At 26.8% G+C, this 23,487-nt stretch overlaps 1 protein-coding gene and 1 long non-coding RNA gene across 3 annotated transcripts; one reads left to right on the top strand and one right to left on the bottom strand.

Annotated features, from left to right (window-relative positions):
* Positions 1 to 44: 44 nt before the first annotated feature.
* LOC127283211 (uncharacterized) lies at positions 45 to 13,540 on the bottom strand. 2 transcript variants are annotated; one of them, XR_007843317.1, is made up of 5 exons: positions 13,376 to 13,540; positions 12,816 to 13,117; positions 1,174 to 1,393; positions 844 to 1,015; positions 45 to 206 (listed from the first exon to the last, which is right to left on the bottom strand). It is a non-coding gene; the product is annotated as an uncharacterized LOC127283211 (long non-coding RNA). The 2 variants fall into 2 exon arrangements; XR_007843318.1 differs by lacking the exons at positions 45 to 206; positions 844 to 1,015; positions 1,174 to 1,393 and having other exon boundaries at positions 12,740 to 13,117.
* On the top strand, positions 8,020 to 22,516 carry LOC127283187 (ionotropic receptor 25a). Its single transcript, XM_051307898.1, has 7 exons — positions 8,020 to 8,278; positions 13,877 to 14,195; positions 14,428 to 15,065; positions 15,461 to 15,687; positions 16,009 to 16,850; positions 19,690 to 20,019; positions 20,535 to 22,516. The coding sequence occupies exons 1-7, from the start codon at positions 8,152 to 8,154 to the stop codon at positions 20,932 to 20,934; spliced, it is 2,883 nt and encodes a 960-aa protein (XP_051163855.1). The 5' UTR covers positions 8,020 to 8,151; the 3' UTR covers positions 20,935 to 22,516.
* Positions 22,517 to 23,487: the final 971 nt, after the last annotated feature.

Raw genomic sequence — 23,487 nt, 5'->3', positions numbered from 1 at the left:
CAAACTTTCATAAAATTAAAATAAATATTTTTATAACACTGCACTGACTCGAAACTAACAAATTGTCCACAAACACTTTTAATTTGCAACATACTTTTAGTTCACTTTTAATTATTTCATTTCAATTTTAATCAAAGTGTTTTATTTTTTTATAACTTTTCCTTCTTTTAAAAAGGAATTTTGCTTTCCTTTCTTTCCAAGTGTCACTGAAAAAATAATAAAATAAATTTTTAATTTTTAAATCAATGAGAAAAAACTATAAAAAAGGAGTTTATAAAAAATTTTACTTTTAGTAACAAATTAATTATGTAATACTTTAGAATTTAATAATAAAAATATTAACGATTAATAAATTTTTATTCACAGTAAAAAAAATCGTAACGATAAAAATTTTAAATCTTTTTTCCCACTAAAGTTGATCTGTACTACCTAAACTTATATTTACAAGAGTTTAATTAAAATAGAACCCGGAATCAATAAGTCGATGAAAAAAAATTCGAAAAAACAATTTTTTTTCTAAATTTCGAAATTTTTTGTCCAATTTGATTCATTGTAGCCCGAATGGTGTTGGTCCATTCAAAAAATGCCACATACATTTTTGGTAGGGAACATTTTTTGGATAAATTCTTATTTATTTTTATAATTAACATTTGGTCGGACTTTTTTCAATATTAAAATATTTCATATTTCAAATATACAGATATCACTTTTTGAGAATCCATTAAAAATAATTATATTTTGTCTATATTTGCATTTTATTTTTAAAACTATTAACTAATATTACGAAATATCGAAAGTTATTACTTTTTTTTCATTTTTTGATTAAGTAAAGTTGGTAGTTACCTGGTCAGAAATTAGTCGTCGATTTAGGTCCAGGAATTCCTTAATTGATTATAAGTTAAAAGCCTTTAATTAAATGAAGCAGCTGAGGGCATAAGGCGGGGTCTCTCCCTATGAAGGTCATTTAAATTGATGCAATTTCAAAGTCGAACCATCATCGCACACGCCATGCTCGCTAAACATGCAAATAGAGAATACATCATATAAAATATATAACTTTTATAAAACACATTATTAATAAAAAAAAAATTGTATTTTAAACACCTATGTAAGATATATAATGAAAATAAATTATTATTAATAAAAAAAAATAAAATAAATTAAAATCTTTACCTTAATAAAGATCAGCTTCAAGGAGATTCTTTCAAACTAAATAGCCCTCGGAGATCCCTACTTTCAAGTTAAATTTCCATTCAGAAAATGTGAAAAATAACCGTAAAAATAGACCGAGTTCTAAAAAGTCTGTGTGGATTCTGTGTCCTTCAAGATACCCTTTTTTACTTTTGTCCTTATCTTTGAAGTACGTGACACTACAAGCCATCGGGGATAGAATCTGCAAAAAGAACAGTTAAAATAAGTCTAATATTTCTAATGTATAATAAATTAAAAGAATAATGATTGGACTAATATAATTTTTAAATCTAAAAAACGACTATCATTTTTAATTCAGTTAGAAATTTTAGCTGGTAAGAATACGTTTATTTTCTCTTCGGATGGCCAATTAGTTCTGCAAAAAAAAAAAAAAAATTGCGGCTTAAAAAAAGGGTAGTTTTTCGCGCTTGACTTTACTTAACCACACGTACTCGTTGCGTTGTTCCGCATTAAGCTTTGAGACTATGGGAAAAATACCAGGAACATTTTATTCTGAAAAGCACTTTGAACTTCTAGTATCATGATGAAGGTAAAAACATTCTTATTTGTTTTGTGTTTTTTTTCATATTTCTCACAGTTGAAAAAACATTTAAAGTTAATAATTCTCATTTACGTCAATTTTTTTCTAAAAAAAAAAGAAGAAATTTTTTTAATTCGAAAGTTAATAATAATGATTAATAAATAAATTATTACGTATGTAAAATGAGTAATTAAGAATAGCATTTTAAAAGAAAAGTTTAAAGATATGAAACTAATAAACATCAAAGAAAGTTCAAAAGTGATACTAAGAACATCAAAGTAGAAACTTTTCTAATGAATTAATTAATGTGCCTCATGAAAATTAACCTCATTTAATATTTACAAAACCAACTTCTCTAAATCTAAATTAGTACATAAATTTTTAACTAATTTGAATTTAGTATTTTTTTTAATGTACTTTTTTATTACAAATACCTAACAAAGTAAATTTCACTATTTAGTTTTAATAAACTTTTTCCCTGAGAGATATATCTATATGATAAAAAGAGAAAAATGTTTTTATAACTGATAGATAGATAAAATAAAGAAAACATTATATTGTTTCGAATTACAACAATATACACACAAATGGAAATTCATTTGTATTCGATTGTAATTTCAAGTGACATATGAAAGTAACGAGAGACAGTAACAAATATTGATATTCTTCCATTTATGTACTTCAATGTTATATGCCCTGCGGCTAATGCAGATTGTGATATATATATAATCTCGAGAAGAAAATGCCTCAAGCATTCAAACATACCAAGTCTATCACATGATGAATAGTGTAGTCTTCTCTTATTATAAAGTCAAGCAAACAATATTCTCTCTTTCTCTACTTGTGAAAACTGATATACTCTTCTTTTTTTTTTTTTGATTATTTTAAAAGTTACATTTCCCCTATACAGAGACAAAGTTTCTTATCAACTTGACACTTGGGCACTTTCAATAAGTTACGAACAATCTCACCTCGTCAAGGGAAAATTTGCTTCTTCAGTGGAAAAAAAAATTACAGAAGAAAAATATTTGATGGATTTTTCGTTTTAACTTTCTTTTTCAACTTTGAAGAAAACTTCCCTAGCGGAAAAGCCGTCTTAAGGATAGTCTCCAACAAGTTGTGAAATTTCAACTATTAATGTTTTTGAAATATAACTTTTTACCCATCGTTTTCCCCCACGATGAATTTATTTGGCAAAAATAATTTGTAAACACGTTTTTAAAAGCATGAGATTTCTACTTATTCTGAGGGAGATTTTTTTACATAATTGAATTTTAATTAGAAGAGCAAAATATGAAAAAAAATATGTATATTATTTGGGTTGGGAATTTTTGTATGTTTGTTTAATGAGAACAATATGGTGCATTGCAGAAAGTCTTGTACATACAATATATAGACAAAGAAAAAGCACAGCTGGCGTATTCGAAACAACGATAACCACGCGTACACAATATTTTTTCAGATATGTCTTCGTAGATAATAGCTAATTTTTTACCATTTTTCTTTCCTTCTACCAACATTTTTTTAATCTAATAATAACACATACATACACTTTGTTAAATATTTCTCCTTAGCTTCTTTTACAGTAACTCATCATTATTTCATTACTTTTTTTTAAGGGTTGTTTTAAGGGTGGTACTAGGGGTGTCCTCTACTCGTATCAGAAAGACAATTTTTTTCTACACCTTTAGGTGTATTTTGTGCAAGAATATGCAATAAAATCGTCTGCCTAAGAAAAATTGAATTTTTTTGGGAACTTTTTTATTTTTTTGGATTTATGGGTTGGATGACTTTTTGGTGGTAATAGGTTTGTTCCTCTACTCGGATTTGGCTGTCGATTTTTTTCTACACTTTTAGGTGTATTTTGTGCAAGAATATGCAATAAAATCGTCTGCCTAAGAAAAATTGAATTTTTTTGGGACCTTTTTTATTTTTTTGGATTTATGGGTTGGATGACTTTTTGGTGGTAATAGGTGTCTTCCTCTACTCGGATTTGGCTGTCGATTTTTTTCTACACTTTTAGGTGTATTTTGTGCAAGAATATGCAATAAAATCGTCTGCCTAAGAAAAATTGAATTTTTTTGGGAACTTTTTTATTTTTTTGGATTTATGGGTTAAATGACTTTTTGGTGGTAATAGGTTTGTTCCTCTACTCGGATTTGGCTGTCGATTTTTTTCTACACTTTTAGGTGTATTTTGTGCAAGAATATGCAATAAAATCGTCTGCCTAAGAAAAATTGAATTTTTTTGGGAACTTTTTTATTTTTTTGGATTTATGGGTTGGATGACTTTTTGGTGGTAATAGGTGTCTTCCTCTACTCGGATTTGGCTGTCGATTTTTTTCTACACTTTTAGGTGTATTTTGTGGAAGAATATGCAATAAAATCGTCTGCCTAAGAAAAATTGAATTTTTTTGGGAACTTTTTTATTTTTTTGGATTTATGGGTTAAATGACTTTTTGGTGGTAATAGGTTTGTTCCTCTACTCGGATTTGGCTGTCGATTTTTTTCTACACTTTTAGGTGTATTTTGTGCAAGAATATGCAATAAAATCGTCTGCCTAAGAAAAATTGAATTTTTTTGGGAACTTTTTTATTTTTTTGGATTTATGGGTTGGATGACTTTTTGGTGGTAATAGGTTTGTTCCTCTACTCGGATTTGGCTGTCGATTTTTTTCTACACTTTTAGGTGTATTTTGTGCAAGAATATGCAATAAAATCGTCTGCCTAAGAAAAATTGAATTTTTTTGGGACCTTTTTTATTTTTTTGGATTTATGGGTTGGATGACTTTTTGGTGGTAATAGGTGTCTTCCTCTACTCGGATTTGGCTGTCGATTTTTTTCTACAGTTTTAGGTGTATTTTGTGCAAGAATATGCAATAAAATCGTCTGCCTAAGAAAAATTGAATTTTTTTGGGACCTTTTTTATTTTTTTGGATTTATGGGTTGGATGACTTTTTGGTGGTAATAGGTGTCTTCCTCTACTCGGATTTGGCTGTCGATTTTTTTCTACACTTTTAGGTGTATTTTGTGCAAGAATATGCAATAAAATCGTCTGCCTAAGAAAAATTGAATTTTTTTGGGACCTTTTTTATTTTTTTGGATTTATGGGTTGGATGACTTTTTGGTGGTAATAGGTTTGTTCCTCTACTCGGATTTGGCTGTCGATTTTTTTCTACACTTTTAGGTGTATTTTGTGCAAGAATATGCAATAAAATCGTCTGCCTAAGAAAAATTGAATTTTTTTGGGACCTTTTTTATTTTTTTGGATTTATGGGTTGGATGACTTTTTGGTGGTAATAGGTTTGTTCCTCTACTCGGATTTGGCTGTCGATTTTTTTCTACACTTTCAGGTGTATTTTGTGCAAGAATATGCAATAAAATCGTCTGCCTAAGAAAAATTGAATTTTTTTGGGAACTTTTTTATTTTTTTGGATTTATGGCTTGGATGACTTTTTGGTGGTAATAGGTTTGTTCCTCTACTCGGATTTGGCTGTCGATTTTTTTCTACACTTTTAGGTGTATTTTGTGCAAGAATATGCAATAAAATCGTCTGCCTAAGAAAAATTGAATTTTTTTGGGAACTTTTTTATTTTTTTGGATTTATGGGTTGGATGACTTTTTGGTGGTAATAGGTTTGTTCCTCTACTCGGATTTGGCTGTCGATTTTTTTCTACACTTTTAGGTGTATTTTGTGCAAGAATATGCAATAAAATCGTCTGCCTAAGAAAAATTGAATTTTTTTGGGACCTTTTTTATTTTTTTGGATTTATGGGTTGGATGACTTTTTGGTGGTAATAGGTTTGTTCCTCTACTCGGATTTGGCTGTCGATTTTTTTCTACACTTTTAGGTGTATTTTGTGCAAGAATATGCAATAAAATCGTCTGCCTAAGAAAAATTGAATTTTTTTGGGAACTTTTTTATTTTTTTGGATTTATGGGTTAAATGACTTTTTGGTGGTAATAGGTTTGTTCCTCTACTCGGATTTGGCTGTCAATTTTTTTCTACACTTTTAGGTGTATTTTGTGCAAGAATATGCAATAAAATCGTCTGCCTAAGAAAAATTGAATTTTTTTGGGAACTTTTTTATGCTTTTGGATGCGTTTTTGGTCATAAAAAGGGGTCTTCCTCTACTCGGATCGGGCTGTCAATTTTTTTCTACACTTTTAGGTGTATTTTGTGCAAGAAAATGCAATAAAATAGTCTGCCTAAGAAAAATTCAACTTTTTTGAAAATTTTTTTTTTACGAAAAGTGCTTTATAGGTCATAAAAGGGGTCTTCCTCTACTCGGATCGGACTGTCAATTTTTTTCTACACTTTTAGGTGTATTTTGGCCAAGAAATTGCAATAAAATAGTCTGCCTAAGAACAATTGAATTATTTGATAAAATTTTTTAAGGTTATGGTTGTCTTTTGGGTGTTAATAGGTGTCTTTGTCTACTCGCATCGGGATGTTATTTTTTTCTACAATTTTAGGTGTATTTTGTGCAAGAATTTGCAAAGAAATATTCTGCCTAAGAACAATTGATTTTTTTGAGAATTTGTTATTCATATATGTTTGACTTAAACTCTTTTTTAAATGAATAAAAATAATGAGACTTTTTCTTATATAGATTAGAAATTTGGAATTTGCAAATAAAAAGGCTTATTGGATATGTTAGCTAATTAGAACCTCAAACCCAGCGATTTCATGATTTATATTCAGTCAATGTTCAGGATCATAATACTATCAAATCTGAAATCATAATTAGATAAACTTTTAGGTCAAGAGGCTGCTGGGTTTGATGTTAAATAGGCTTACATATCCTTAAAATTGGGTCAATTTGCAGATCAAAAGGCTGAGTATCTAATAAAATAACGCCAAAAGTAACTGAATACAATTATTTTCTAACGAATTATTTTCAACAAAATAAAATGAATAAAAAAATAAATAGCACTTGAAAGAGCAATTTCAGATTTTTGAGGCGTTTTTAATGTTGGTATTCGAATAAAAGAAAAATCAAGGGAAAAAACCCTCTCTCGGAGAAAGAGAGAGAGCGCACAGAACGCATCCAAAGACTTATTTCTCTAAGCCGGATAGTTTCTGGTTGGTCGCTTTCTAAGGCTGAATGGTTCTTGAAGTCTCAAAAAGAGAGCAAGATGAATGAAAGCTCGAATTTTGGGTAGAGAGAGAGACATCGAGGCTTGACTAATTTTTAAAACCGAATGCCTTTAGCACTTTCGTAAAAAAAAATAAAAAAAATACCTTATAAACTTTTCCAAAATAAAACGAAAACATATTCTATCAGTTATAAAATAAATACCTGTTTATCATTATTTACATAAAGCATTGAAAAAAAATATTTTCATTTAAATATTTATTAGAAATTGAATAATAAACATTTAAAAAAAATATATTTTCCTTAAATTGAGATGTTTATTTCAGATACTGTATATATCAATTCATTATTAGCTTATCTATTATCATAATATATATTTATATATATATATATATATATATATACATATGATTTTAATCTGAAAGAATAAATTACCCTCGTTTTTTTTATAAATTGATTTCTTGAATGAAGAGACCAGTAAAATCAACATTTCAAAAATTTACTTACGTCAAATTTATTCTGACATTGTTTAGGTTCTAAAATTATTCTAAATTATTTTAATTTGAAAAAAAAATTTAATTTTAGAAAATTGTAACAGAAATTCATATTTTAAATTTTTTAGAATTTCGAGTCCTATAAAAAATTAATTGATTTAGTTTCTTTTTAATTTTTCATTACATTTTAAATATTCAATATTGTCAGAAAATAAATTAACACCCCTAAACGGTATAAATTTCCATAGGTTGAAATTTCAGTAGTCTCTTCCCTTAATTTTTTCTCTAAGTAGGGGGAGACTGTTGTTTAAGAAATCGCAAACTATCATCATCATATTATTATTATTATTTGTGCAGTCGCGAAGGACGTGCAATGAGGTTGACAGAACGGGTTGGTCTAAAGAATGTCGCACCAATGCGCGATCGTATAAGGCAATTTCTGATCGTGTAAATACACACATATAGAGAGAGAGAGAGAGAGAGACATGAACAAGGTCGAGAAAAGAATGGGGAGTGTCTCGAAAAGAAAAAAATAAAAAAAGGGGGGAAAACACACAACCACTTGGTGAGAATTGATTGGGTCATCCCCGCGGCAACCAATGGACAAACACGATTCGGCTATAAAGCATCACTAGGAGGGAAAAAAGAAAATGTTTCCTATACCATCCATTTAGTTTCTCTTTTTGCGAAGCAACATTCCTCACACAGGGTACATCACCACTGCCACCTATTTCTATATACTATATATCCTTTTGTTTACTTATCGACACAATAGCAAAGTACATTTGAACACGCGAACAGTTGGCTACCTCAACGCCTGACGGCGCGATGAGGTGCCTCCGGCTTGCCCTAATCATTTTCGGCCTTTTTTTGTTTACTGGAAGTTTGGTCCACGGCCAAAACAACTCACCACCAGTACGACCTACTTCTACCAATTCGAGGCCAGTTAATCTCTGTAGGTTTTTAAAAAACTTTTTTTTGTCTCTTTCAAGATTTTAAATTTAGTTTAAAAAAATTTTCTTTTTCTGTATTTATAATAGAGAAGTGATTAGAATCGACTAGAAGATTTTCTTTTTTTAAGAACAGTTTTTTTATAGACTGCCTCTTCTTGATAAAATTGTTTTTCATTTGTTAAAATAATAAAATCTTATTTAGAGCTCAGTTCAATATAATCATTAAAAAGGGAGGCGTCGAATTTAAAAAAAACTGTTCTGTAAATGTAGGAAATGAAATTAAATTATTGATAATTAATTATTTTAAATTATTTATAATTATTAATAAACTATATTAAAAACTAAATTACCAAATAATGCAAAAAACTATTCAATTACTCAAATTAACTACGTCGATATTTGTATTAAATAACATAATTCTAATTTTTAATAGTTAGCAACTAATTAATGATATGAAAGTGCAAATTTGCTTTAGTGAGGTTATTAATTAGTTTATTTAACCTCTAACAAAATTGTTGATACAAGCCAAATAGTTATTCAATTATTATTATTATTATTATTATTTAACAATAATAATAATTTAAAATAAACTATAATAAAATTTTAAAAATAATTTAACTTTTACTTTAGTAATTGAAAACAGTTTTCTAACTGAATTATCGCCTCATACTCAGAAAACAATTTAGTTTATTGAATTAAACTATCTTTTAAAGTGGTACTAAAGTAAATTTCTCTTTTATTTTATTAACCATTAATTTTTAAGTAACACACTGAAAAAAAAATTTATTTGATTCTAATATTCAATTTCTTGACTATTATTAAATAAATATTTATTTGTATTAAATAATTATTTGAGTCAATTAAATGGTATTTGTTTCAAATACAAAAATTATTTGATTCAAGGTAATATTTATTTTACTAAATTATTTGAATCAAATAAATTCTTTTTCAGTGCAATTATCAATTAAATTATTTAATACAAAAAATCGTCGTTTTTATTGAATATAATAATATATTATTATATATTGAATATAATAGTTAAACAATATTATAATTAATTATTTAACTATTTTAAAAAATAACTGATTATTCAATACAAAGTATTTTCTATGTTTTCCAAACACTTCAACAAAATTTTATGTCTTCTCAAGTTTTTCAATTTCTATAAAAATTCTAATTAATTAATTATTAATTACCACTAACACTAATGATTAACCAATTTAGAATTAAATCAATTTTATTATTATTATTATTATTATTAATTTAAAAAATTAAGAGCATATAATTATATATGTAATTATTTCATTCGCCTGAGAAATATTGTATTTCATGACAGAAATCGCCTGACTGTCTGACGGCACACTGACCTTTTCTACTGAAATTGTCTCATATAAAATTGCTTCACTGGCACAAACGATTTCTGCAATCGCAATTAATTAAACAATAATTGCACAAAAAAAAGAAGAAAATGTTGGCATTTTAAACAAAAAGTATGAAAGTTGACTAATCACATTGCTCATTATTATTCTGTACAGTTTACAAATGTCGGAAGTTTTCCGTGTTCTACGTGGTGTAGGTTGCGTTCACCTAAAGAATATAAAGTAACGAGCATGAGCCATGTGCTGAAACAGCATTTTTGAAATAACTGCTTAAAGGAAATAAGGGCTCACAGTAATAGTCAAGAATAAACTTAAAGGGAGAAAAAATATTTTTTAACGAGTCAAACATTTCTTTAAACAGGAAATATAATTTTTTTTCTGAAACAATAAAGCACTATATCAATTTTGCGGATGAATTGTTTCATTTTTCTTTCTTTGATTCTTTCTTTCTCTTTTTCTTTATTTCTTTTATTAAACGTGCGTATTCAATTGAAAAAGAAACGAATTTTTTAATGCAAAAAACCACTTTTCTTTGACCATATATCGATAACTAAAATTTCTTTGATTTAAAAAACTTTTCTTTGACTCAAAGAAACTTGTGAATTTTACCAAAGAATAAATTTCATTAAAAAATAATTAATTTTTCTAATTCACGGTTAAAAAAATTGTTTTGAACTAAAAATACTTAATTTTCGATTGTATTTATTAGGGTTTATAAAAAAAACATTTTTAATAAATAAAATGTTTTTAAATGAAAAGAAATTTTATATAAAATTAATTTATTTATTTTTTAATTAATAAAAATAATATTAAATTAAATTAATAAATAAAAACAAATTTATAAAATATTTTTCAATTAAAAAAAAAATTGTCAAGTTAAAACAAATTTTGAAAAATAGATAAACAAATATTTTTGCACAATTATTTTTCTATAGTTGCGTTTTATTTGGATTTTTCTATAGTTTCAAACACGAAAAAGAAAAGTGTACTTTACTCTTATTTCGAGTGCACAAGAAAAGATCAAAGTACCAGAAAAGAAATACCTTTGGTTCTCGCGTTAAGCTTGCAATAAAAAATAAATCAGTGACGCAGAAAGTGAAGAAAAAAGTATCGAGTAAGAGAGAGAAAGAGAGAATTCATTTGATCTCATAGGATTAACTGTGCTCAGTGAAACAAACGAAAACACTCAGGAAAGAAATCACACTGCTATATATCAATTTCCTTCCGAACTTTTATCATTTTTAAATATTTATTTTTTCTCTCTATATTTTCAAAAATTTATCTTCTCTTAAGACATTCAATTTTAAAATTCAATCTATAGATGGAAAAAAAAGATTACGCTACTCTTTTTTCCATGATATACAAAAATAATAATAATTGGATTTTTTTTTTGCATTTTATTTGCTACTTAAGTGCTTTCTTTTTGAACATTTCGACCTTCTAACATCGTATTACTCTCGAAACACTGGTCTTAAAATGAAAAAATAAAGTGGGATAAGAGAAAGCTCGTAAAGTAAAGGCAGGTTCATTGTAGTTTTTGTTCCAAAAGAAACAGGTCGTTAAGAAATGTCGTTCACTTTTAAAGTCAGGGCATTTTCTGACAAAAAAAAGAAAAGAAAGTATATGACTCGTGACACTTTGAACAGTGCAATGTCGAAGTTAAAAAATATCCTCACCTATTCATTTTAAATTTCTCGCCTGACTTTTTTATTATAGACAGTTATGCATTAATTATAAAAATTATGATAAAAAAATTTTTATTTATCGCCTTACTAATTTCATAAATAATAATAATAATAATAATGATTTAATTACTAAATTAAATTATTTTTTTTTTATCAAATTAATTAACTTTAACAAAAATTAATTTTTTTATAATTCACATTTTTGATTTTGAATTAAAAATAATTTCAAAACGAAAGAAAAATGTAATTGAAAAAAATAGAACTTGTTCATGGACTTATAATGGATATTTGAGGAAAAATGAGAAAGTTGAATAAAATATTAGCAGAAAATAATCAACTTGATGAGAAATTGAAAATGTAAGTGGAAAGGAAGACAGTATAAGCTCTCAAAATGGAAAGACAGAAACGAATATTACAGTACTTGTGTGGCCGGTAGATGAGACAAAACGAAGGTGAAAATGAGAAATTATAGAAATTCTCGGTAGAATGAGGAAGTGAAATTTGAAACGAAGAGACTTGTGAATAATAACTTGGGAATTTTCAATTATTTTCTTCTTGACTTTGAAAAAAAAATTGTTAAATTGCCAATATTTATTTTTAAAACATTTTTTTTATACGCAATTTTTTTTTTAAAAAATCGTTTCAATTTTTATTTATTTATACGACAAAATTAAAATTTTGACTATTAACTAATCACCAATAAATAAAAGAATTTTTAAAAAAAGTTACATTTTAATTTTCTCTATATTAAATTGACTGGTAATTAGTCTATTTTTATAATTTTAATTTTCGATATAACATTTTTCCTCATTATTATTTAGAAAATAACTATAAATATAAAATAATTTATAAATTATTTTATAATGAATTCTATAATGTCATGATCATGAAATATTGAACGATTTTTCAAAAGGTTAAAATTTTTATTTGCAGAAAAATGCAATATATATGAAGACCTTGACTTTAGTTCAAATAAAAAAAAATATAAAAAAAATTATAAATTTTCCATTTTTTATCTACACTTTGCTATTTGAAAAAAAAATTGTTGGTGATAAGATTATAGATATGAAGGAAAAAATACCATTTACTCTACTTAAAGTAGAGTTATAGTCTTGTCTGACCATACACCGAGACTATCTACTTATTTTCCTATATATTCACTTTATATTGAAAAAATTTACACCATATTGAAAAAAAATCGAAAAAAATTATTAAATTAAATTATATTAATATTTAATGAATTTATAATATTTAAATATTATTATTTAATTCAAAAATTAAATATTAATTTAATTTTTTCATGATACTAAATTTTTTCAATATTCGTTATGCTCATACTTTATTAAAATCAATAATAAAAAAAATTTTTTGAAAGAAATATTACGTGATAGAAATTAAATAAAAGTTTAATCGAGAATTTAATCCTCGAGTGAAAAGTGAACAAAGGAAAAAGATTTTAATTTTAGTAGTCGTACCTTTTGTAAATATTTCCGTGAAGGCGATGCTGTGAAAATTCTGATTTTCCATTACTCTCTGGCTTTTAAGAAAATTCTATACAGGAAGCTGCGAAATTGCCGAAGAATCTGTTGTATCATTATTTCTCCCTCGATGAGTCCAGATACTTTTTTACATTTTACTTTTCTCTTCAACACCATCTTGAAACAATATATATAATATACCTTTTCGTATAATATATTGATAATTTGATTCGTAAAATTTCCGTATGTTAACAATTTTTTGATTCTTTGTAAAATTTCATATGAAAGTTATTTTTTTCCTGTAATATTGAGAAAATAAAGATGTTAGACGTTACATAAGAACAATTTTCTTTGGAAATTTTACAATTGTTAACCCTGATGTCGAAGATGACAAAAATTGAGAACGATTTTAGGTTAATAATTATATATTTTATTGAAATTTTGCAATCGGAACTTTATAGGTTAGATATTTAGATATAATAAAAAAAGTGGTCAAAATTAAATATAATGCATAAAATATTTAATAATGTTAAGTAAAAATTAATTTCTAAACATACCTGGCAAGTTGTTCCGAAAAGCCCTGTAGACCACATGGATGTAGAAACAATTCTGCTTATTTACTGCACAATGTAAAAATTTGCATACAACGAACTAGTTTGATGTCGCAATAGTAACACAATCATTAAATTAAAGTACATTCTTTTATTTTTGAGCTTTACTGATGATTTGTAATAAAGTAATCATCAACTTCTTATCAAAAAACTTGCTATGGATGCACGCACAAGGCCCAAAATGGCGCCTAACAATACTTCCGGCGTGAAGTGCGCTATCAGTTGACTAATGCAAATCACGTGATGGGCGCCATTTTTAAAAATTATAATTTGATTGGTTAGAATAAATCGGCACTTGCTACCAACTTCTGTTTTGTTTATGTTTTGAGTGTATAATAATATCACCTGAATAGTGATAAGTGTCGTTTTCCTTTAATTATTTTTGTTAAATAAATGTATAAATTTTGTATTTATTTTAAAAGGGTTATATTTAATTTTTCTTTCAAGTAATCATCAACGATGAAGAAAATGAAGTGGCGAACAAAAGTGTGACCAGCTCTTTGAATATGCTGAAAGACCAGTATCCTGGTTTTTTGGGAGAAATTTATGTGATTCTAATCAACAATTCTGATGCTGACAGTACACTTCAACGTGTATGCGGAACTTGGAATACGACACTTTTAGAAGGGAGATCAGGATCGAAAATTCCGGATTTAATTCTTGATGTTACAAAATCCGGATTGGCAACGGAAACAGTTAACGCTATCACTGCCGCTCTTGGTTTACCAACCGTTTCTGGTGAATTTGGACAGAAAGGTGATCTACGGTAAGTGTATGCATTTTTTTTTTAAATTACAATTTTTGAAACAATAGAAAAAGAATTAGACAACATAACTTATTTAACAATGAAATTGCTCACACTTATTACAAACAAAATTTTATATTACCGTTTTATATGCGAAAAAAAGAATTGCAAAATGTTTTTCTATTTAATTCAACACATCTGGTTTGAGGGAAAACTATTTTATAATTAGGTTAAATAATATTAAAAATTCTAGACGATGGAGAGATTTGACAGAAGATCAAAAGGGATATTTGATTCAAGTGATGCCGCCAGCAGATCTTGTACCGGAAATTATTCGACAATTATGTCTAACATCGATAAATAATCGAGCGGTATATAATAAATCAATAGACAATGCAATGATTCTATTTAATGGCGATTTTGTAATGGATCACAAATACAAGAGTCTTCTTCTAAATGTTCCAACTCGTCATGTAATGGTTGATATTGAAAATGATGAAGACAAGGCACGCGAACAAATAATACGACTACGCGATTTAGATATTGTTCATTTCTTTATTTTGGGAAATCAAGAAACAATTTGCATGGCTATGAAAATTGCTGGATCACAAAATTATACCGGTCCATTTTATTCATGGTACATGATAACTCTCGATGAATTTATTCCATCATGTGATGTTAACAATATCTCAATAATGTTCATCAAACCGGAATTTCTCAATAAACCACAATTGGCCGAACTCATTTCGAAAGGACTTTTGCCTAAGCCATTGATAAGCTCCGCCTTTTACTATGATTTGACACGAATCGCAGTTATGGGAATGAAAGCGGCTATCGATGCTGGTGAATGGCCTGCGATACGAGAACAAATTATCTGTGAAGAATTTAATGGTGAGAAATTTTTTAAAAATGATTTTTTTATACTTTTTTTAAAATCAAAATTTTATTTTCAGAATCAGAAATTACTTAAATTTATTATTATCTTTAAATTGAAATTTAATTTACAAAAAGTGGAATTTCATTAAAATAATGTGAAAAAGTATTTCAAATTAATTAAGTATATTGAATCAAATAACACACAATAAGGAAATGAGTGGATAAAATCGGTCTTTTTTTAGATTAAAGTAATTTTATGATTAAAGGGAAAAAATGTCTTATTTTTATTCAGAAAATATTGAGTGTTTTTTATTGAATTCTCTTTTTCTTGAAAATTTGATATAATAGTCATGTAATTTGGAAATTGAAAAGATTTTTTTATTTTTCCATTTTATGAATGATTTTTTCAGGCAGCAATGTGCCGAAGAGAAACTTGAATCTTTTACCGAAATTAAAGGCAGTGACCGAGAGTAAAAGTTTCACTTCGACCTATGCAAACTTTGTTTGGGGCGATGAGAACGGTGACCATAAAACGGAATTCAACATGACAGTCAACATAATAAATATCTACAATAAAATTGTTGTTGCTGACGAACAAGTTGCCACGTGGCCAGCCAATATCGACGAGTCCTTGAAGGTATGTTTATTTAAAAAGAAAATTGATAATTTTTTTTTTCTTTTACACCGAGTATCGCACGCACATCAATATCGATCGGTACAGTTACATTTTGTTTGACTGACGAACGACATTTACACCTCCTCATTTGCAGTTCACCCTTCGTTCCTGCGTGACCTCCATTTTTCAGCATCGATACTGACAATAAACACTACAATGACCATCGATTCGCTGCATTCTTCGTTTTAATCTTTAAAAAAACTAGTGATAAAATGTTCAAAGAACAATATTTTAAAAAGTTTTTATTTTTTTTCCTCTCTCTTTATTTCGCTTCATGAAAAGGTGACAAATCCGGGCCTAATGGCTAATCAAATGGCGGAAAAAAGTTACCGTGTTGTTACGGTTATTCAAAAACCATTTGTGATGTATGATAATGAGACGAATACATGGAAAGGCTATTGCATTGATCTTCTTGATCATATACGTGAAACTGTTCCATTCAATTATACAATTGAAGAAGTTGCCGATAAGGAATATGGGCACATGGATGAAAATGGTGAATGGAATGGAATGATTCGACAATTAAAGGATAATAAAGCTGATATTGCACTTGGTACACTGGCAGTGATGGCTGAACGTGAAAATGTTGTCGATTATACAGTGCCTTATTATGATCTTGTTGGTATTACAATTCTGATGGTGAAACCAACAATACAAACGTCACTTTTCAAATTTCTTGCTGTTTTGGAAAGCGATGTATGGCTATGTATTTTGGCTGCATATTTTTTCACGAGTTTTTTACTCTGGATTTTCGACAGATTCTCGCCATACAGTTATCAAAATAATCGTGAAAAATACAAGAATAGCTTGGAAAAAAGGGAATTTACATTGAAAGAATGCCTATGGTTTTGCATGACATCATTGACACCTCAAGGAGGTGGTGAAGCGCCAAAAAATCTTTCTGGAAGACTTGTCGCAGCAACATGGTGGCTTTTTGGATTTATTATCATTGCATCGTATACGGCGAATTTGGCTGCTTATCTCACTGTTTCCCGTTTGGAGGTACCAATTGAGACGCTCGAACAACTTGCATCGCAGTATAAAGTTCAGTATTCGGTTATCGAAAATTCTGGCGCCTACACGTATTTCGAGAGGATGTCAGCAATTGAGGATAAATTTTATCAGTAAGTTGAGAAATATTTCAAAAAATTTACATTTTATTTTGCATTTCTTTTTCTGAAAAATTTTATTAAATTAAAAAAATCAATTACAAATTTTTTTAGAATTATTATAATTGAAAATTATTATTTCATTAAGTTATATAAATTTTTCCAAAGTATGAAAAAGTATTTAATATTTCGTATAATTAAACTTTTTTATATTTACAGGGAATTTTGTATTTTGTTATTTAATTTTTCTGAGACTAGTCGCTGGAACAAATATTTTACAAAATCTAATAAAAAAAATTTTATTTTTGTAACATTGTAAATTATATTTTTTTTTAAAGAATTTTGGAAACTAGTAAATTAATTTCAAATTTATTGAAAAATTTTATTAACATTTCGAATTATTTTGCAGAGCTTTAAATTTTATTTATTTTGAATTTTTTCCCATAAATTCAACTATATAGGAAAGTATTTTATTGATCGATTTCACGCCTCATGTAATTTACTTTTATCGTATGGAAAGGCGCGCGTGAATTCCGTAATATAATTTTTGTAATAAGTGTCAATCGATCGTGTCTTATAGAAAATGTTTTATATGTAACTGAATTTTCAAATCAACCACAAAACACGTCATTTTTTTTCTTTTATTTATTTGAATATTATAATAAAGGGAAATACAATTTAAATCAATTATAAAAATTAGAGAAAAAAATATTTATAAAAATATAAATGTTTGATAGAAGACAAAATATTTGTTTACCAGCTCGTGACGAACATAGCATATTGTATCGATTTAGTAATTTATTAATATATATCTAGACTGGAAAAAAAATTTATTTGACTCAAGTAATCGGTTATCAAATAAATATTAACTTGAAACAAATAATTTTTATTTGAATTAAACAAACTGTATTTGAATCAAATATCATTTAATTGACTTAAATAATAATTTTACTTTGTTACAGTTTACATTAAAATATTAGTTGGATTTTGATTTAATTCAAAAATTATATATTAACTGCCTCATGGGAAAGAAAGATTTTCGGAATAGTGTCAGAATAAAAAAAGAGAATTGAATGAGAAATTGTAAATTTCAATTGAAAAGAACATTTGCGAGAACAATCTATCGAATGTTTATAGAAAAGAGTAACATGAATAATGGAAGTAAATGAAATTGCTCTAATGTAAATTTAAAATATTTTTTAGCAAGTACTAAACTTGAAGGTGAAATATATATATATAGAGAAAGAGAGTTAAATAATCGCCCAATGCAATATGTATTTAGTGCAGAGAATCTATGTATATATGAAATAGGGAATGTATATAGTTAACATCGGCAGTTGCAAAGTGTCTCTACTTATCCCTTTGAAAACTATTGCCGTAGTACTGTGCAAACCCCAAAATTTATTCCTCTTACGATAATTGATCAAATTGATTAGTACCTCAAGTTTGTATTATTCACAAAGTGAAGTACCTTAGATATGCAAATTCGCTTACCTCTAATAGTATTGTTTCCAAATTGAGGCTTATAAACTTTATAAATTACATGCGCGAAAGCTAATAATTCAAATTTCCATTACGCAAGTTTAAATTACTGACAGAATATCAGCTTCTATAAGTCTCGAAATTATAAATTGGAAATTTATCCTTCCTTCTTTTATATATTTCCATGAAATTTACAGGTAAAAGAATATAAATTATTTTAAAATTTCCATTGACTTTACAATTTCTTAAAATTTATATTACTCGCAAATATTAAATTCAAAATTTTATTAAACGCGAAAATTCAATTAATAATAAAAAATTTGAATTTAGTAAAAGCATCATTTAAATGAAAATTTTGTTAACGAAGACGAATAAACCGCGAGATTTAGGATTACAAAAAAAATTTGATGGCAGTTTAAAGATATTCAATAAAAAAAAAGATAGAAAAATGTAGTCATTTCTGTCAATTTTCTGAAACTTCAATTTCTCATTCCTTCCTTGGAGTTCAAAATCAATAAGCAATTGTTATCGATTATAGTAGACGTTCTTTCGCTTCAAGAATCCGTATATAGTGAACTAAATTATTATTTTAAATTAAAAAAAATAATAATAAAATAATTGAAATTTTTTATGCAAAAGAAATATTAATTAACGTGGATATTAGTTTTCTTTAAAATGCATTTTTTTAAAAAATGGTTTTCATAAAATTCCTTTAAATAATGTTTAATTTATTATCCATACTGAATTTTTTTTTTATTTATTTATTTCTTTGACGAGAGAAAATTTGCAGTATCGATAATATTGATTTTTGTTGTTCTCTAATTATTTTTAAATAAATATAAGATAATTACAAGGAAAAAAGTCAAGAAAAAAAATCAATTTTTAAATAACAAAACAAAAAATTCTTTTAATTTGTGAAAATGTTAAATTATTTACTTATTAACTAGTCATTTATAAAAGAAAACTTCTCTTTTTATTCGATTCATTAATTCGTATTTGTCACTCGATTTATGTGTGTTTTTTTTTATATTTTTTTGTTACTTGAAAACGTGTGGTTTGATTCTGATGTTGGGTAAACATTACAGTGCACTTTTTCGAAGTAAATGCATTCAGTGCAAAAAAAAGAGCAACCAGAAATGTTTACTCAACAATTTGGTCCAACAAAATCAACTCAGAGTACATTCCATTTCGAACTTTTATATAAAAGCACAAAAATATTCAATATCCTGTGTATTGTGTTCAAATTTCTACTCTATTAAAGGGTATCTGACTTTTTAAAAATATTGAAAAATTGAAATATTCTATTTTAATTTATATAAGACTTTAATGAGATAAAATTTTTGTTTAAAATCGCATTTTTCTTCTTTTTTAGCATTTGGAAAGACATGAGCTTAAATGATAGTCTCAGTGACTTGGAGAGAGCAAAACTCGCCGTTTGGGATTATCCAGTTAGCGACAAGTACACAAAAATGTTTCAATCAATGAGGGAAGCTAGATTCCCACAAACCCTTGAAGAAGCTGTTAATCGTGTGAGAAACCTCAATAAGACAAATGAATTCGCTTTAATTGGAGACGCCACTGACATCAAGTATTTAACGATAACAAATTGCGATTTGAAACAAGTTGGCGAGGAATTCTCGAGAAAACCATACGCCATTGCCGTTCAACAAGGATCGCCACTGAAGGATCAATTTAACAATGCGTAAGTACCTCCAATTACCGCAATTATTACATAATTGATCCTCGTCCTAATTCGATACAAGTTTAATGCTTGAGAGTCTTTAAGAGGAAATATGGTTTGAAAATAATTTTCATTTTCTGTAAAATTGAACAAATATTATTTATAATAATAATAATTAAAAAACTGATTTTTAATTCAATAATTTAGAATTTTAGAAACATTCGTCTTTATTTTACTCCTGCTGACTGTGGTAATAAAGATTATGATTTATAAATCACAATCAAAATTTCTTTGCTCAGCAAAAGGTCTTTTCAAATATTTTAGGCGAGCCAGGAAAATAAATAGCTCTTGATATTAATATTGAGACGAAATATTCCTTGGGAGAAAATATTCAAATATTAAACATTATTTACAATGAATGCGGTTAAAATGACAAAATAAATTTATTAACTGATGACAAGAAAATATTTTAAAATATTAATTTAATAGAATTATTTTATTTTCAATAAATAAATAAATGTTTGTTTTTCTAACAGAATTTTAGTCTTGTTGAACAAGAGAAAATTGGAGAAGCTAAAAGACAAATGGTGGAATCGAAATTCGGAAAGAAAGACTTGCAGCAGGGACACTGACAGAAATGATGGAATCAGCATTCAAAACATTGGCGGAGTGTTCATTGTCATTTTTGTCGGCATTGGATTGGCTTGTCTCACATTAATGATTGAATTCTATTATTATCGATGTCGTCCCAAGGCAAGAAAGCCACAGAATATGGAAATAACGGCAGGTGACGATGTTGGTAATGTTGTTGGCGGAGGCGATGGCACTACAAAAATCAAGTCTCTCGAACCAAACGTGAAGCCAATCGCTTTCACCTTGCGGCCAGCTCCCACGCAGGCTTTGCATCTTCAAACTCGATACAGATCGAGATATTAATTCCAAAAAAAAAAAAAAATTGCTGGTTGCTGCTACATATATACGAGCATAACGAAATGAAAACAAGAAAAAACCGGGAGAAAAAGAAGCAATAAAAAAAAACTGAAAATCTCGTTATCTATGAAAGCCGATGCTTCGCGCTTTCAGCAACCTCAAATCCTATCAGATCGAATATCATGATTGATTATCGACTTCAAGTTGAGAGATTCGGAAAAATATAAAAAACGATTCATGAAAGCGTCTTATATATTTTTCTCAGTTACACTCATCAATCGTAGATCAATCATCAACCAATCTTGCGAAATTGACGATTTAATCTTATTTTGTCTATTTGGAAAATTAATTTAAGATTTCTGAGGCAAAAAAAACTCACTAATGAAACAAGTTTTTCATTCAGTGAACTAATTTCTTTAAGTTAAAAAAATTTTTCCTCAGTTCTTCTATTTCTTTTCTTAAAAATTAAGAGAGAGAAAAGAATTTTAAAAAGATTTTAATATAACAAACCTTTTTTCAATTGGAAACTTTCTTGTAGTTTTAATTACAGCTGAAAATAATTTATTAAAATTGTTCAAAAATAAAATACACAATTTTTATTATCTTTCTCTCTCTCTTGTGTAGCTAAAAAAAAACTTGAACTACAAGCAATCAGAATTCAACGTGGACACAAATTTAAAAAAAAATTTCGCTCGTGTCAAACGAATATTCATTTTCTTTAAAAGCAAAAAAAAAAGACAAAAAAAGGAAATATTGACAATCATTTTGTCCATATACAATCTCTGTTTTTGCAATTTAAATGTAAAATATTTTTCCAAAATTTTTTTAAATTTTTCAACTACAGAGAAAAATATTCTGATATTAATTAAACAAAATGTTTCACTTAAAAATGATTCATCAAAATTAAACAGTAAATAGATATAAATAAATAATAAATTTATCGATTTGAAAATTAATTGAAATTAATGTGCTAGTAATTAATTCCTATCAAGAATGATAGGAATTGTTTACAAAAAAAATTAGGAATTAAATTAAATAGAAAATATTGAGAATTAAAATTAATGGTCATCTAATGAAAATTGATTAATAGAAAAAAAAATTCTAAAAAAAGTTTTTCGTGATTTATATAATAAATTCTCGTTTGCGAATGTTTGATATTGAATACATTTTAACAATTTTTCTATCATAAAAATCACCTCTTATTGTTAACTCAATTATTATTTAAAGCAGTATAACAGTTTTTTGTTCGTTTAATATTAAAAATAATTCGTGAAATATGTATTGAAAATTTTCTGTCATTTGTGCGGTGTGTTTTCAAATATATAACATTTCTTAATAATTCTGCGTTATAAAAAATATATAAACAAAAAAAATCATAATATGTATCTTAAAAATGGTTTTAAAAAAAGTATACAAACCAATAATGTGCCTTGAAAAAAAATTGATAAAAAGTGTTTTTCAATTCTTGTAAAAAAAATTCACAACTTTCTACCTCTCAAACAGAATTTAAATATTTATAAATAATAAAAATTCGTAAAGATTTATTGTATATAATAATACTTCAGCCCATAGTATTTAAAAATAAAATATGGAGAAGTTTAATTTTTAACAAATTTTAAAAATAAAAAATTCGTAATCTTTATTGAAATAAATATTTTCAAGAAAATATATTTTTGAAAGTAATAAAATATTTTTGTTCCATTGGCAAATGATTAATTGAAATCAATCAATTATTTATGAATAATTATTGTATATTTATTAATCGCTAATTAATAACTAATATAATTTAATAATGTAATACCAGAAATAATTTTGAAAAATAATAATCTTACACTCATTTGCACTGTGAGTGAAGCAATAAAATAATTTGATTTGCTGTGTAACTCTCATTTTACAATGATTAATTTCATAAAATTAATTTTAAATTAACAGTATTAATAGAAAAAAAATTTCAGTCATGTAATAACAAAAGACTTGTGTGTTTTACTTGCAAAATTTTAAAAAGAAACAAAAAATACATACAACATTTCTGTGTAATTGTTTCTTTTTGGAAATTTTAATTTCAAAATTTCTAATTATGTTTGTAGTGAAAGAGGTTTTTGAAAAATAAATAAATTGAACAAAAAAAAAATTTGCAATGTCTGCTTTGCCTTTATTTGGTCACTTCCATTTTGTGTACAATTGTTTATTTTCAGAGATAATTCTCTTTCATTTTTATTACATTTGTCACATTTTCTCTATTTTTTTCGGCATAATTTGCATTCACTTTATATATTTCATTTTTTTCTTCTTCTTCTTTGACTGGATTCCTTTTAAGGAACAACTTAGTAGTGACTCAATCACTCTCTTCACCTTTTCGAGGTCTGGACTTTTACAAATACAACTTTTTGTATACACATACGGTTTTTTTTTTTTTTTTTTTTTTAAATTTTTTTTTGTTTAATAATTATTTTGCACGGGGAAAAAAATTGACGATAAATAAATTAGAAATAATTTTCACTTTTTTTTGATTCAGTAAAATAAATAAATATTATAATTGAAGATATAATATATGCATTA

This window comes from Leptopilina boulardi, unplaced genomic scaffold, assembly GCF_019393585.1.
Source record: "Leptopilina boulardi isolate dan_hultmark-lab unplaced genomic scaffold, ZJU_Lbou_2.1 LbouV2_31, whole genome shotgun sequence".
NCBI classification, from domain to species: Eukaryota; Metazoa; Arthropoda; class Insecta; order Hymenoptera; family Figitidae; genus Leptopilina; species Leptopilina boulardi.
The sequence above is the reverse complement of the archived record's forward strand: the minus strand, read 5'-3'. Positions and strand labels throughout refer to the sequence as shown.